General features: G+C 43.6%; 1 protein-coding gene across 3 annotated transcripts in view; it reads right to left on the bottom strand.

Moving 5' to 3' along the window:
• LOC103825026 (protein FAM219A-like) overlaps positions 1-15808 on the bottom strand; it is a 221873-nt gene extending 206065 nt beyond the window's left edge. For 2 of the 3 annotated variants that reach the window (XM_050986455.1, XM_050986454.1), the window contains exon 1: positions 15606-15808. In XM_050986455.1, the coding sequence (XP_050842412.1) occupies positions 15606-15665 (60 nt within the window). In that variant the 5' untranslated portion in view covers positions 15666-15808. Of the gene's footprint in view, positions 1-15346; positions 15469-15605 lie in introns of those variants that run through there. The other variant, XM_050986456.1, reaches the window with a different exon arrangement.
• Between the last annotated feature and the right edge of the window lie 295 nt (positions 15809-16103).

Below are 16103 nucleotides of genomic sequence, written 5' to 3' on the forward strand. Positions count from 1 at the left end.
GATATGCCCAGGAACTCATAGTACAATATTCATTGTGGATATTTGGGATTGTTAAGAACAAAATCAGTAACCCTACAGTCAGTAAAGTGTTGCATTTCTGTCTCAGGCAATTACTATTATGCATCTAGGAAGCTTTAGTGTATGTTGCTATGTATCTTTTCAGTACTCTTGGTGATTATTGTTGCATTGTTTTGAGAAGGATGGGTAAGATCCAGGGGATATCCACTGAGATACTCACAACAAAATTAATTTTTCGTAGGCAAATTTTGGTTGTGGGGTTCTTTAGCTAAAGTTCTGCCACTTGTCATCATTTTAAAAGTCATCTATTCTGGGTGTTAGATTTTTCTTTCAGGGATAAATGGGTTGCACTATCTTTCTTGTGAAAATTCTTCTTACACTAGATGTCAATAAAGGCTTACTTAAGGGGGAAAAAGGGGTTGGGGTGAGGGTACATCCCCCTCTTTGAGTCTTAAGTAAATCATATAACAGGACAATGATCCTATGATAATTCAGCTGCCTAAAACCAAAATAAATGCATTACAATGAACATTTGAAACCACAGACACCAGTTGATGTCCCTTCATCAGACATCATGAAGCCATGTAACCAAAACAACTGATAACTACCTCATAGAAATCTGTGACTCTTAAAGTAATGGTCCATATAAAGACTCTATTTATTTAAAAATTGCTTTATCTGTTAAGTTTGTTTTTTCTCACAGTTCTAAAGTTGAATATTTCAAAGTTATAAATTCAGCTTAGAGTTGTTTACAAATTAATTTCCCTGTTTACAAACTGTTTTTCTATTTACAGATTGCTTTTTCTAGTAGCTAGACTTTAACAGTTTTAAGACTTAAGTGGTTTATTGTTTTTAGAGCTAAGTTGTAACTTGTAACCTAAACACTAAGAAATTCTTGCCTACAGACTCTAAACCAATATACTGCACCTTTACTGTCTATAAGTCATACAAATTAAAACCATGCTGTTTTTCTGCCACCCTGTTTGCTTGGGATTCCTGCAAATAGGTGACAGAGAACAGATCACAATTTTTAGTAAAAACAAAATGGTGAAATGTTGCAGTAGTATTAATCAAGTTATAATAAGCAGCTCAGCTCAGCTCCATGGAGCAGCCTCTGGGCTGACTGACAGAAGTTCACAACCAATTAAGAGCTCTCCTAGGATGCAGACATTGTATCGGTTCAGAGTCTGGGGGCACAGGAATAGACCAATGAGCTGTCCCGACCTGGGAGTTTTGAATGGGCTATAAAAGGTGCTAGACACAATAAACGACCCTGTTTTCTGATGACCAAAAGGGAGTTCTGTCATGTGTTATGTCTCAGACATATGAACATCACAGATTCAGCTGTAATAGTTAGAGGTGGGACAGTTACCTTCTATTAATTGGGCCACCTGTTAAAACGAGGTGGGGCAGTTTTCTCTATCTCTTCCACAACCCATCCTCCCTCTGGGGAGATAGCTTCTGTTAATGGGCCATTGAGTCTCACTGCATGTCTGAAAAAAGTACATTGTCACTGAAGGGGTGTCGGGGACAGATAAAGGTGATACAGAAATTCCATCATCAGAAGGCATGAAAAGGCACTTTATTATTAGAAATTCACAGTTCTTATAGAAACAATGGTGGACCTAAGACCTGATTGGCCTTTAGGAATCTTCTCTCACCTATTGGTTAAGAAGGGACAATTCCTTCTTGTAAACATCTTTGACAGAGATTGCCTGCCAGGTGCAGAGATTGAGATAATATATTTTTTAATTCTTTCTCTGAGCTTTCTCACAGCTTTCTCACAGCTTCTCAGGAAAATCCTGAGAGCTATGTCTCTCTTGTTCAGAGGATATGTGATTACCACAGTACATCATCCCATTGTGAGATGCTCCACCCAGGGGGACGATCCAAGCATTCCTACCTGGATACAATCTGAGATTTGGAACACCACAGGCAGCCTTTTCCCACTGGATTCCCAGAGGAACAGCTGTCTTCACTGGATTCCCAGAGAAAAGACCAGGCCCATCTACACCACCACTGGACCTTCAGAGGAAAACTACACCTTTCTACAGGACCACTGCTTCAACAGAACCACATCTGTCACTCCAGGAGGACTGCAGCCACCATTCAGACTGCTATCAATGCCCTGACCAAACGGGTGTCGGGTCATATTCTGACTCTTTCAGTGTTGTTTTGTATTACTGCATTTTTATTTTTATTTTCTTCCCTAATAAAGAACTGTTATTCCTACTCCCGTATCTTTGCCTGAGAGCCCCTTAATTTCAAAATTGTAGTAATTCAGAGAGAAAGGGTTTACATTTTCTATTTCAAGAGAGGCTCCTGCCTTCCTTAGCAGACACCTGTCTTTTCAAACTAAGACAGCTGCCCAGGGAGGTGGTGGAGTCACTGTCCCTGGAGGTGTTTCAGGAAAGACTAGATGCGTCACTAAGTGCCATGGTCTAGTTGACAAGGTGGTGTTAGGTCATAGGTTGAACTTGATGATCTCAAAGGTCTTTTCCAACCTAGTTGATTCTGTGGTCATGGCCATCTTGGTGTTACATCCACATATTCAGTTCACACAGAGACACTGCTGTTAAGAAAGACATTCAAGCCTTTTTAGGCATTGTGAGTTTCTGGAGATAGCATATTCTAAAGTACAGTCTCATTGTGAGTCTTCTTTATCAAGTGATCAAGAAGAAGAAGTATTTCAAACGAGGCCCTGAGCAACAAAAAGCATTTGAACATATTTAACAGGAGATAGTTCATGCAGTAGCCCTCAGGCCAGTCCAAACAGGGAGAGACGAAAAAACCCTGTGCTCTACACTGCAGCTGGGGAGAATGACCCCACTAAGGGCCTCTGGTACTTGAGGTCAACCCCCAGGCTTTTGGACTAAGGGATGCAGAGGATCCAAAGCCTGATATACAGTCCAACTGAAAAAGAGATACTGGCATCTTATGAAGGGTTTTGAGCTGCTTCAGAAGTGATTGGTACCAAAGCACAGCTCCTCTTGGTATGCCAACTGCCAGTGCTGGGCTGGATGATCAAAGGAAGGGTCGCCTCTATACTCCATGCAGCATAAGTTGCATGATGTATGTGGGTCACACTGATCAAAGCTCAAAGAGGAAACCCCAGTCATCCAGGAATCTTGGAAATTATCATGGACAGTCCAGAAAGCAAAGATTTTGGAATGTCATCAGAGAAGGACATAACGTGCTGTATTGGGTCTCACTGAGATTGAGTTCATTTTTCCTTAGCAGCCCTCACAGTGTTGTTATGAGTAGAAAAGTTGTCCATTTTTTAAAAAAAGTTGCAGAGTTAACAGGTTAAACCAATTGCTGCTAAGTTACAGTTTTAACTATTTGTTGTTAATAATTTCATGTTGTAATCACCTGTTGTTGATAGTTTTTCTTTAATTACCTGTTGTTGATGGTTAGAAATCCCTCTTCATTGAGTATCACCCTGCTGCTTCCTGGAAAATGGCACCCGGGACTGTGAGGAGGAAGCGACATCGGGGCTGGTATGCAAATGTGGAAACACCTCACCAAATCTAGCAGGAAAAACCCCTAAAACAATGAGCCACCATGGAATTAAGAGATCGACTGATATCTAGAGGTGAGGAACTAAATCCAGTGTCTGCTAAGATCCTTTTTACCATTCACCCTAACCTAAAAGGATGTCGGCTAGAAAGAGGACCTCAAATGTCAAACTGAAAAAGAGGAATTTCCTGGTGCTCTCGTGAGGACAGAAGCCCCAGCTCTGCCTGCATGCCAGCGGACACAGCTGCACTCTTCCTCCTCCTCTGTGCCACTCCTGGGAGCAGCAGCGGCGTGTGTGCAACCCGTCAGTTCTCCCCACCCAAGCTGATTTTTAATAAAGGCATTAAAAAGGAGAAAGATCTCCAGCCCTATTTATTCCAGTGTTGTGCTTTGCATTGGTAGCTGAAAGGGTATTGATAACACACCAGTGTTTTGGCTACTGCTAAACAGCACTGTCTCTCTAACACTCCTTCCCCCATCAAGGGGCTGGGAGGGGACTGATACTTTAAGTTTTAGGTTTTTTATTTTTCAGATTCTGTGCTGTTTTAGTGTGTAGTTCTGAGCTTCATATTAAGTGTTGGTAAGCTCTCTTCACAGAGTAGGCAGACAAAATAAGTCCTTTTCGAGCTTGGGACCAAGGACAACTGTGACAGTGGGGGTTTGGAGAGTATATGTTTGGGCTCTGTCTGGAGTTGTTTGCCACCTGTCTTCCCACTTTTTCTCCATCGCAGTTATGATAATTCCAGATTTTTCCCTGTCTATCCTCAAAAATCCTGCCCCTGCAGCGTGTCTGTCATAATTTGTTACACCCATTTATCCAGAAAATTCGCTGTTAGTTATGATATTTCCTTTCTGACATTGGTATGTAACTTTCCCGCTCCATGTTATGTTTACATTTGTCCTCCCAGACCCCTCCTATCTAGCCATTGATTTGTTAGACTATCTCCCGGGAATCATCCCCCCCCCCCGCCCCATAAAAGACAGTTTTTCTAGGTTTCCCGCTCTTTGCCACTGCCCCCTCTTCGAGCCACGCGGCTTCCCCACCTCACCTGCACCCGCGCGGCGCATTGGTTTGCAGCCTTGGCGCTGCTCTCCGCCACAAGAAAGAACACCCACGCGGTGCGGCATCAGCTACCCCGCTTCAGTGCCGCTCCTGCCGTGGGAAAGAATGCCTGCGCAGCACTGCTGCTGCCTGTGCAGCGCTGCCGCTGCCCGCGTGGCACTGCTGTTGCCCGTGCGGTGCTGCATCACCTGCCTTGCTTCGGTGCCACTCCTGCGTGGGAAAGAAATAAAGCAGCTCGGAGAAGCAAGCAAAGAGTCCTTCCTTTTCCGTTACTCTGATCCTTCAACATGGGTCCGTGTGGTCTTGTTCACAGGGGTTCCAGGATGAGGGAAGAGACGAGAAAGTTGACTCCATGTATCAGAAGCTTGATTTTTTATTATATGATAGATAATATATTAAAACTATACTAAAAGAATAGAGGAAAGGATTTCACTAGAAGGCTAAGCTAAGAATAGAAAAAGAAAGAATAACAAAGGTCTTCTCTCAGACCGAGACCGGCCGGCCAGGTGAACTGTGATTGGCCCCTAATTGGAAACAGCCTGATGAGGCCAATCACAGATTCCCCCTGTTGCATTCCACAGCAGCAGATAAGAATTGTTTACAGTTTGTTCCTGAGGCCTCTCAGTTTCTCAGGAGGGGAAAAATCCTAAGGAAAGGATTTTTCATAAAACATGTCAGTGACAGGTCCGCGTTTATCGGCTGCTCCCTGGTGGTCCGGGACCCTGGCCAGTGGCCGAACCGCAATCCTGCCTGCCGGCGGCTAAGGTGGGGCACAGCTACTCCTGGAATGCATGCCAATTGTCCTTCCCACGATCAGGATGCAACGTCAGACAACCAATACAAATTTCAGGCCCAAGAGCATAAACAACAGTGAATTGAAGAGAGAAAAACAAGGAGGATGGAACTTCATAACCTGAAGCTATAATTGGACAATTAACTCAAATATGCTAATGGACCAAAACTTATAAAAGCGTGAGACCTCATGACTGGTCGTCCATTTTGTGACCATTTTGGGCTCATCTTGGGTGTAGCCCTGGCCAGGCTCTTGTACTGTCCAAAGTGTATCCATTGAGGGCCTTTTATTAAACACCTACTTTATTCTTTAACTCTATCTAGCCTCTGTTCTAGGTCAGCCTTCTCAAGGCATCAGGATAAGATCCTGGGAGAGGACACAACCAGGCAAGCTGACCCAAATTAACCAAAGGGATATTCCATACCATATGATGTCAACTCAGATATAAAAGCTAAGGGAGAGAGGAGGAACAGGGGGCATTCGTTATTCAACGTTTGCCTTCCAGAGCAACCACTATGCATGCTGAAGCCCTGCTTCTCAAGAAGTGTCTGAGCATCGCTCGCTGACAGGAAGTAGAGATTAATTTTTCCCTTTGCTTAGGCATGCACAAACTTTTGCTTGTTTTTTTTCTCTGCTTTAGTAAACTGCCTTATTTCAACTTATGAGTTGTTTTCCATCTTATTCTCTCTGCCCTGACCCACTGGAAAAGGGAAGGATAGAATGGCTTAATGGGCACCTGGCACCCAGCCAAGGTCAAACCACTACATGTGCTGAAGAAACCCCATTGTATAAGAAATTACCAGAAAGTAGGAAGCAATATTCCTAGTTTACTGATGGGCTCTGCCATATTGTGGGAAAAGACAGAAAGTAAACAGCAGCCGTATAGAGTCCTCTATGACAAGTTGTGCAAACTGCTGAAGGTGAAGGTGTGTTGAGTCAGTTTGCAGAGATGAAAGCTCTCCAGCTGGCTTTAGACATTGCTGAATGAGAAAAATGGCCAATACTTTCTCTCTACACTGACTCATGGGGTGGCTGCAGCAATGAAAGCAGAATAACTGGCAGCATAGGGGTAATCCCGTATGGGTTGCTGCATTGTGGAACGATATTGCTGCCCAGGTGACGGTCACTGTGGTGGTGCATCTCCCCCCCTCAGCCCACACTATGATCTGAGAAATGCTCCTTAAGCCTCGGCCTTGATGAACAGCATCTAGACTAAGCTCCTCTTGAGCTTATCAACACTGTCTGCTCCCAGCTGCCTAACAAGCTCATGTTTTTTAAGGAACAGCCTTGGAAACTTATTTTTCTTGCTTGAATAACAATCCAAGTAGAATAATATTTTTGTTATAGAACTTTCAAAGGAAGTTACCAACCTAAAATGTGACCAGGATGGGAAATTATTATGACTAAAGCCCACTCTCTTGCACCTCTATAAACAGCGGTCCAAAGTGAGACCCTTTGAGCTCTCCTGGACTGCAGCGGGCTGTGACCAGCAACCTCCTTCTGAGTGGGGCCTCTCAGAGCCACTGAACACTCAAGTTTGTCATACTGGGAGAATCACTGAACAATGCCGACAGATCCTGGGCTGATACCCCCCACTCCTCAAGGCTCACCCTTCTCCTGCTGAAAAGATGCAAGTGCATCTGAAGTGAGTATTTCACTGAACTTAAGGGGAATTTTTCACAAGTACCTTGTACAAACACTAGATTTGTGTGCATGCAAGTGTGTATATGCTATAGCAAATGTGCTAGGAATGCTGCTCTACTAGATTCTTAAGTACTTTAGATTTGTAAGTTAGGCCTGTAAGTAAGCTACTGTTGTGGTATAATAAATTCTCTATAAATCCTTTACTAAATTGTTTAACTTATCAATTAAATTTTACATTAAGTGCTGTTGGGGCTTTAGGCATAAACTGTTGAGCAAATCCTGGCTCAGTTTAGCATGGGGATCTACCCTGAACCTTGTGACTCAACAAGAGGGTCTTCTGTATTCCTTTTTATCCTTACCCTTTCATAGCCTGTTGTCTACCCCCCTCCCAGCCTCCACATAGATAGTTTTGGATTTATTTCAGTTTGAGTTGATTGATTTTGGATTTTTGTTTGGTTTTTTTCTTAGTGTGCTTTAACCATCTAGTTTTTGCCAATACCGTTGCCAGTGATTCTTTAGGCGACCTTTAAACATTCACTCGTGACAGTCACGTAGATGCTTATGTACCCAAGAGTCAGGCCACTGAAGAATATCAGAATGACTAACAGGTGAATCAGGCCACCAAGATGTAATTATTTCTAGCTCAGTGGGCCCATGACACCTCAGGCCATCAAGGAAGAGATGCAACGTATCAATGGACTTGTGATCAAGGGGTGGACTTTACCATGGACACTATCACACAGGGTATCCACGAATGTGAAATATGCACTGCAGTCAAGCAGGCCAAGCAGTTAAAAGCCCCTGTGGTACAGAGGACAATGGCTGAAATATAAATATGGGGAGACTTGGCAGATTGACTATATCACACTCCCACAAACCTGCCAAGGCAAGCACTATGTGCTTGCAATGGTGGAAACAAGAACCAGATAGCTGGAGACATAACCTGTGCCCCATTACACTGCCCAGAACACTATCCTGGGCCTTGGAAAGAAAGTCTTACGGCAATGCGGTACTCCAGAAAGAATTGAGTCAGATGATGGGGCTCATTTTTAAAACAATCTCATAGACCCTTTGGCCCAAGAACATGGCACTGAGTAGGTATATCACATTCCCTATCATGCACCAGCCTCTGGAAAGATGGAATGATGTAATGGACTGTTAAAGACTACACTGAGAGCAATGGGTGGTGGTACCTTCAAACACTGGGATACACATTGAGCAAAGGCCACAGGGTTAGTCAACACCAGAGGATCTGCTAATTGGGCTGTCCCTGGCCAGTCAAAACTTTTACATACTGCAGAAGGAGATAAAGTTCCTGTAGTGCACAATACAAATATGCTGGGGAAAACAGTCTGGGTTATTCCTGCCTCAGGCAAAGGCAAATCCATCCATGGGATTGCTTTTGCTCAAGGACCCACGGGCACTTGGTGGGTAATGCGGGAGGATGGGGAAGTCCAGTGCAAGCCTCAAGGGGATTTGATTTTGGATGAGAAGAGTCAACGAATTTAATTATATGATGTTAATAACTATATAACACTATTATCACTTCTATGGCAGCTATATGCCCATCAGTGCACTGGGCATCTCACAATGCCCATCTGTGCCACTCTAGATTTGGGGATCCAAACACAACTCCCCTTCAATCGCCACAGTAACGATTAATGAATTGTGATGAAACCAAACAAGGGCAGCCTTGATGGAATCAGAACTGGCTTCAACATGCGACAAGACCACACACTGGTTTTCCTGCCTAAAAGACTGTTATGATAGAAGGATTCCAAGGTAATAGACTAAATTAACTCAGCAGACTTTTATAGGGATGGCCCATCGACTAACGAAATGAAATGATATCTGTGTGTATATCTATCAAAAAACAGGAAAGGCAATGGTGTAGTGGACAGCCAGGCACCTGGCATGATGTAAATGGTATGGAATAAGGGGTGGATACTGTCCCCATAGCAGCTGGGATAGAGTTAATTTTTTTCTTGGCTGCTGCTACAGTGCTCTGTTTTAGATTCAGTTTGAGAATTATGTTGATAACACACTGTAGAAGCCCAGAAGGGGCTAATGTGAGCATTCTGGCGACAAGCCAGGCAAAACTGAAATCCAGCAAGTGGAATCCTATCAATGCATACATAAAAATGGCCCAGACATTTGGATTCCAGTTGGTTCTCATCAGCAATTAATAAAGTCTCTAATAGGTATGGGGGTACAACATTCAATATTAATGCAGTGGGATGCTGAGAAGCTGGATGTACGACCTGGATAACAGAATTAAAATCACTGGAGTAAACAAAGCAAGTGTTATCTGCCAAGCTGATATGGTTGGTTAATTTATGGCTCCTGGGTAAGAAGCAGATGTTGGCTACTCACTTTGCAATTAAAGATCATAATGAAAACATTTTTTGATGTTCTGAACGATTGAACCTGACGTCTGGACAGCAGCATGTGGTCCTTCGGTTCAAACGTTAACCCAAACCAGAGACTGCAGCGCACTCCACGCAGCACCTGCAGTCCCTGATCCAAGGACTGCCAGTGCATCACAGTGCCAAATTTTTGCTGTGGCACAAGGTGGAATTTCTGAAGTTCTAGTTGATTTGGCCCCACTAACAGCTGTGGTACTCAATACCACAAACCTAACAGCCACACTACCAGCAGCAGGGTGGTAACACATTTGGAGAAGAGAGGTATTATCACTCATTCACATTCCCCTTCTGATTCTCCTGTCTGGTTGGTGAGACAGACAGTTGTGGTTTACAGTTCATTACAGGCAATTAAATACCGATACTATGCCTTTAACTGCTGCTATGCTGACTTTTGCAGAACTGGTAACTCAAATTCAGAGAGCATCCCACTTGTGGATGGCAACTGTAGATGTAAAAAATGTTTTTTATGATTCCACACTGGGAACATGACAAGGCTCAAATTGCACTTACATGGAAAGGAGTGCAATACACCTTTCAAGAAACTCCTGCAGGGGTATAAGCATTCACCTATGATTGCACATGCTGTGCTTGCTGAACTTTTACAGACAGTCTCACTCCCTCTGGACATGAAATTATGTAATACTCTAATTGCAGGAGACCACCCTGAAAAGGTGGTGGAAGCAGCAAAAGCAATGCAAAAAGCACTTCATGAAGTGTAAGCAGAGATTCTACCTGAGGAATGTCAAGGCCAAACTGGCCCTGTCAGAACAAAAATATCTTTACTGTTCAACTCAACTGCATTTAAAGAGACAGAACAGAGACAGTCTGAGTGGGAAAAATTATCTTTGTCATTAGTCCAAGCTGTCAGACAACTTGAGCCACTAAGGGGTAACCTGTCCGACTAACCCTGCCAAGACTTGTATTGTTTTCTCTTTCCAGGAATGATGCCAGCAAACCCCCACTGAAGACAAAGCTAACCATGAAAGGATTTCTTATCCTTCTTGCAGGAACAATCATTGCCAGCATGAACCAAATCTGGTTCACACATCGACAAGTTCAACCCTGAGGGTGGAGACCCTCAGTTCTTATTTATGCTAATCAGTACGGTAACTATAGTACATTCTACATCCCACATGCTTCTCAGTTGTGGGTGCAATTTACTGTGGCAGCAATTATAAAGGAAGAAGATAAAAGCTATTTGTCCACTGACATTCAGAATACAACCTGGGAAAATGCAATGAAATTTGAAAGGGAATTCCACTCTTGGTGGTAACTAGTTAATTTCCCTTATGACTTCACCAAGAGTAAAGCCACAGTTTTTGTTTTAACAATACACAGTGCTTTGGTATATACTATATATTCAGTCATTATGTCAGGCTTAAATCACAGTGGAGCTGTACTCTATCCCCTGGAACAGAGTACAGGCCCAATGGATGTGCCTGTATGATAACTCCTTGTGATTTTGTACTTGTAGACAACTTTATTGTAGATACAAGTAATCACTCTAATATTTGTGTCTGTAATTTTTTTTACATTATGGGATGCAATTTTATTTACTCAGCTCCTGTTATTTCTTATCAATTGTTATGATTTAATTATACACTGATTTAAAGAATACAGCCTATCCCTATTGGAACCAATCTCACCTTGATATGGACAAAAGACTTTGATTATCATTCATAATGATGTGGAAAAAATCCAACAAGCATTGCAACAAGTAAAGAAAAACAGGGAACACCATTAGTAGGACATTTTATTTGGATGGTCACCAACAGCAATGGAAATTCTTAACAAGATGTTATACCCTGTGATTGTTCTTTTAATGTTAACCTCTCTGCTTTTTATTTTGGTAATCTAATTACACCTTAAGATGTAGGGGATTAAAATGAGATTATCTCCAAAATTTAGAGACTGCTTATAGAATGCATTTGCTCCTTCCTGTCTCTCCTTCTCTCTTCTTTTCTCTTTTCAATAGATCACCAAGTCTATATTGGTGTTTGAGCCATGGAGTGTTGTAGAATCCCAGAAAATAAGGGGCTGATGTGTATGTCTCAAACACCGATAGCCAGATAGCTGTGGAGCCAAGCAAGAATTGCTAGTAATAACAGCCGAGGATTGTTGGTAATAACACACAATGAGAAAGAACAGGTTGTGGCTGGACAAGGGTTCCATGTGGAGGTAGGGCAGCACTTTTCTGGGACAAATGTCCTTGTTCTAGTTTATGGAGGTAAGCACAACACAATACACCACAAATGCAAGAATAAAGTCAAGAAGCAGGCATGGACTGTGGGAGGGGGGAAATCAAGATCACCAAAGACCCCTGAAGTCCTCCAACACACTTCCATAAAGGTCCAGAACAGACTGCACATGAGAACTAACTTGCATAGAAAGCAAAAAACTTATCTCCAGGGTGGGGAAAACCTATCTATATAAAGGTACTCCCACAAAGCCCAGATGGCACACCCAGGACCCTGGACACCCCAGCTGTCTTGATGCTGGGACCAGGACTGGTGATCTCTTTTTCTTTTCCTCTCCCCCTCTTTAATTAATCTCTCACTTTGTCTCTTCCCTTTGCCCTACCCCTTTATTCAAAACCCACTGCCGTGTACTTATATAGTAGGTCAGGGACTAGCATACCAATTCCCATGCTAAATGTGTAGTTTACTAATAAAATTGTGAGGTTTTGTGGACCCTCTGATTTTTGTCATTCCTTTCAACCATGACCATCTACAAATCTTGGGTGCTCCCTTCCCCTTAAGGGTAGGACATCATACACACTGAGGTTTTGGTTGTTGCTAAGCAGTGCTTACTCTAAATCAAGGACTTTTCATTATACCATGCTCTGCCAGTGAGCAGGTGCATAAGGGGGGGGGGGGGGGAAGCATAGCCAGGAGTGGGAGCTTATGCTGGAATCACTTCTGGAGTTTATCCCTAGCCTGCGGGGTATAATAAAAATGCTCCTGCACCTCTGCACCTAAGACCTGATACAGGGCAGAGAAGGAACAAGACAATCCCAATGACAAAAATGAAACATGCAGGGAGGTAATTTTTAGGTTACTGCTATAAATGACATAGCATCACATCAAAACAAGCTGTATAACTAAAAGCAGCACTTTCTGAATTATTTTAATTTCAGAACCCATAGTGCTGTAGGCATTTACAAAACATATAGCTGTGTAACCCATGGGCTACATTAAAATTAATATACATAGGGATGACATTTTCATTTTAGAAACTTTTTTCCACCTAGAAAGGAATTTCTTGTGTATCTACGCTAGACTTAATGTTATATTAGCATACTCCTTCTAAGCCCTATAGGTATGGCTTTTATTTTTGCTTCTTCATTACTCTTACTTTCTCATTTTAGATTTTCCCCAATTTTAGGGATGCATCAGACAAAACAAAAAGGTCTTAACGCATAGCACAACTTCCCTAGGATGAAACAGTCAATATGTTCCACAAATAATGAATACGGATTGGATAAGCATGCTGAACACTCATACACTCCAATGACTAAAATGATAGTTTTGTTTTTAAAAGCTAAGCATACAGTAGATAGCTTAGTTTTTTTCTCTTCTAGTGTTCAAAGAAAGCTGTATAGAAAAGCATCTTCTGTATCCTTCAAAGTGTCAGAAAATTTTATACCTCCAGGAGCAGCATATATTTGGCATCCCAGCTAGAAAACCAACAACCTCACTGTAGGATGCAGCTAAGCAAAATCCTTGGATCAGCTGCAGTCATAGCAACTAGAGCTACCAGCCCAAGGTCCCACAGCCTGGCAAACATCTGCAAGGAAGCAGCGTGGCCACAATACTTGAGAACGAGATCTAAGAACTATTAATTCAATTTCTCCAGAAAGAACTCCCACTTTTCATGTGGGCAGATAACTGGGAAACTAAAATACTCTGTTACACATGTCGCTTTCAGAAAGCAAGCCAGTCTCATAAGTTTCTAGCAAAGCTCCTCTGAAGCTGCTGCACTTTGACAGGTGCAGAATATTCTTTTAATGCAAGTGCTTAATCTCTTTGTGAAAATTTCTTAATTATTGGCTGCTGAAGAAGAAGGAAACCTATTCCCAAAGCTTACTATGACAGCTGCATAATATACCATCCTACCCTGCAACAGCAGGGCTGGACCAGACCATCGCTTTGGGTTCTGGTCACTCCATGGCCATGCAAACATGCATGCACAAGCCAATTCCATCCCTCTACTATTATCATGGGGTTTCTAAGAAATACTTCATCTGCCAACAACTTTTCCAAACTTCCTAATCTCACTGCCATGCCTACTGCTCTCAACATGAATAAAGAGGGTCAGCCTTGACATGCCTACGGTCTCTGCTTGACAAAACACACACACACCAAGTAAGGCATGCAACATGTCTACATCAGCTTTTATGGATGGTTTTCTTCCCCACCACAAAGGTTAGAAGCTGAAAAAGCAAACAAAAAACCACCACCACCTAGCTAAAAATATTTTCACAATTTTTCAACACTCCCACCATAAGAAAAGTGGTTTTCTTGCCACTGAGGGGTAATTTAAATTTGTAAACTGTCTTTCTGTTCACAAGACAATTATTTAGTTCTCAACTTTTTTGCAAACACTAGCTGCAACAAGAAACTAAGGACTGGTACATCAGCACTAAATTATGTAGTTTGATATACTGGAAATCTCAGTAGTATCTTCAGTGCTAACATGAACCAGTCAATAACCTATCCTCACCTGCTGTCAAAAGGATCAGTACAAGTACTTTATTAAAGTTAGTGCCACTTTTCCAAATATTTCATATCACTGTCTCACACAATCGGATGCCAAGATGGAATTTGCTTACTCCAGGTGCACAGGGAATCAACATCTTGAATCAGCTCATATCCAGCTTTCACTTTAATGCCAAGGTGAACTGTATTTCAACAAGTCCCAGGTTGCACATAACAATGCACCTTCAAGTGAAGAGTGAGACAGACTGAATTAAGTGGAGAGGAACACACAAAGGAACCTTTCCCAGTTAGGAAACAAATAGATAACCACATTCAAGTGTTCTGCAGAATGCAGCTGGGGCACAACACACACAAGCAAGCCTGTAGCATCAAAGCAAAGCAACTAAACACTCATAAGAAATCATCACCAAGACTACTTGGTGATGATCTAGCATCTCCCATGACTACCAGCCAGCTGGCCTTCCTTCATAAGTGTCATTTCAGAAGATACCAAGAGCCCAGGACCACTCTACCTGCCCAGTTGTGCCTCCAGGAAGTCTCACAAGCCTGTATACTTCCTTCTCTGCAAAGATTCCCCAGGGTCCCATGTAGTAGCGTAACCTTTACGTGAACTTCAGAGCTCCTTAACTGAGTGTAATTGTGTCCATGAAGTGGAAAAATAAAATAAAATGAAAATCATATGCCCTGGCGGGGGAAAAAATCCGACACCTTATAAATTGCTTTTTTATGTAAAGAATTTTACACAAACAAAACTGTAATTTAACACAGATGTTTCTTTGCAGAACAGCTGGATTTTTCACAGGAGTATCCAATAGCATTTTTCCTCTAGAGCAATGGCTATAAAATCAGCCACAGAGAGTGTCCCACAGCTTCATACAACTCACGCCAGATAGGCGTATTTAACTCCCATGCCGTGCGGATATCCCGTTCCTAGGGAGAACCTCTCAGACTGGACTGCGCATAAGCATTGCTCAATCGTACCCCAGATCTTACCTATATTGTAAAAATCAACTAAAACCCCACCAATTCTTCACACCTCCAGCTGCTTTGGCTGCCCGTCCTTACTTGGACGGGCTCCTCAGTCTTTCCGTCGCTCCCCACTCCCCCGGAGCACTCCCCTCCCCTGCATTGGAGCCCACTGGCCGAGGCGGCGCGAAACACTCACCTCATGCACTAGCCAGGCCGGGGCGTTTAGAGACGTTACTGCGTTTGCAGAAGCGGCGTTTCAATCGACGCAGGGGCAGAGCCCCTTTTGCCCACCCCCTTCCCTTCTCCCCCCCCCTTCGCGGGCGGCTTCTGCCCTTGCCATCGGCAACACACAGGGAGATGACGGCCATTACACGACAATCGCGGCGCACGGGCACAGGGAGCACACACCCCCACGGCAAGGGGGCAGCTCCCGGAAACAGCGCGGCCTCCCTCACCAGCGGCTGCATCTCGGCCCGAACGGCTGGCACCTGGAAGCGGTCTATCTCCTCCATCATGATGGTAGAGACAAGGCGGAAAGAAAGAAGACCGAACCCAGGGAGACTCTTCAAACGTCGAAAGATTACGACAACACCGCCGCCCACCCCAGGTTCTGCCTTATCATCGTCGCCGCCGAAGTGACTCAAGCCGCGCCGCTTCCGGGCCCGGCCCCTACCGCCCCGCCCTATATTTGCATATTCATGAGGGCGGGAGTTCTGGCAATAATTCCGGGATCCCGACGCTCAGTTCTCCGCGGCCCTCGCCTCACTGCCGCAGGAACGTACACTTTCCTCTCTCGGGAGGCGCGGGGACACTTCAGGGAGAGGTGGAGAGAAAAAGAATAACCAACGCCGACAGCGTTCTGCGCCCGGATTAGTTGCCGTGGTTGCTACTATCGACTTCCATTGGCCGGAAGGGTGTGGGGCTAGTGTGAGGAGCAGCTGGAGGCGGGGAGC

The sequence above is a fragment of the Serinus canaria genome, chromosome W (assembly GCF_022539315.1).
Source record: "Serinus canaria isolate serCan28SL12 chromosome W, serCan2020, whole genome shotgun sequence".
NCBI classification, from domain to species: domain Eukaryota; kingdom Metazoa; phylum Chordata; class Aves; order Passeriformes; family Fringillidae; genus Serinus; species Serinus canaria.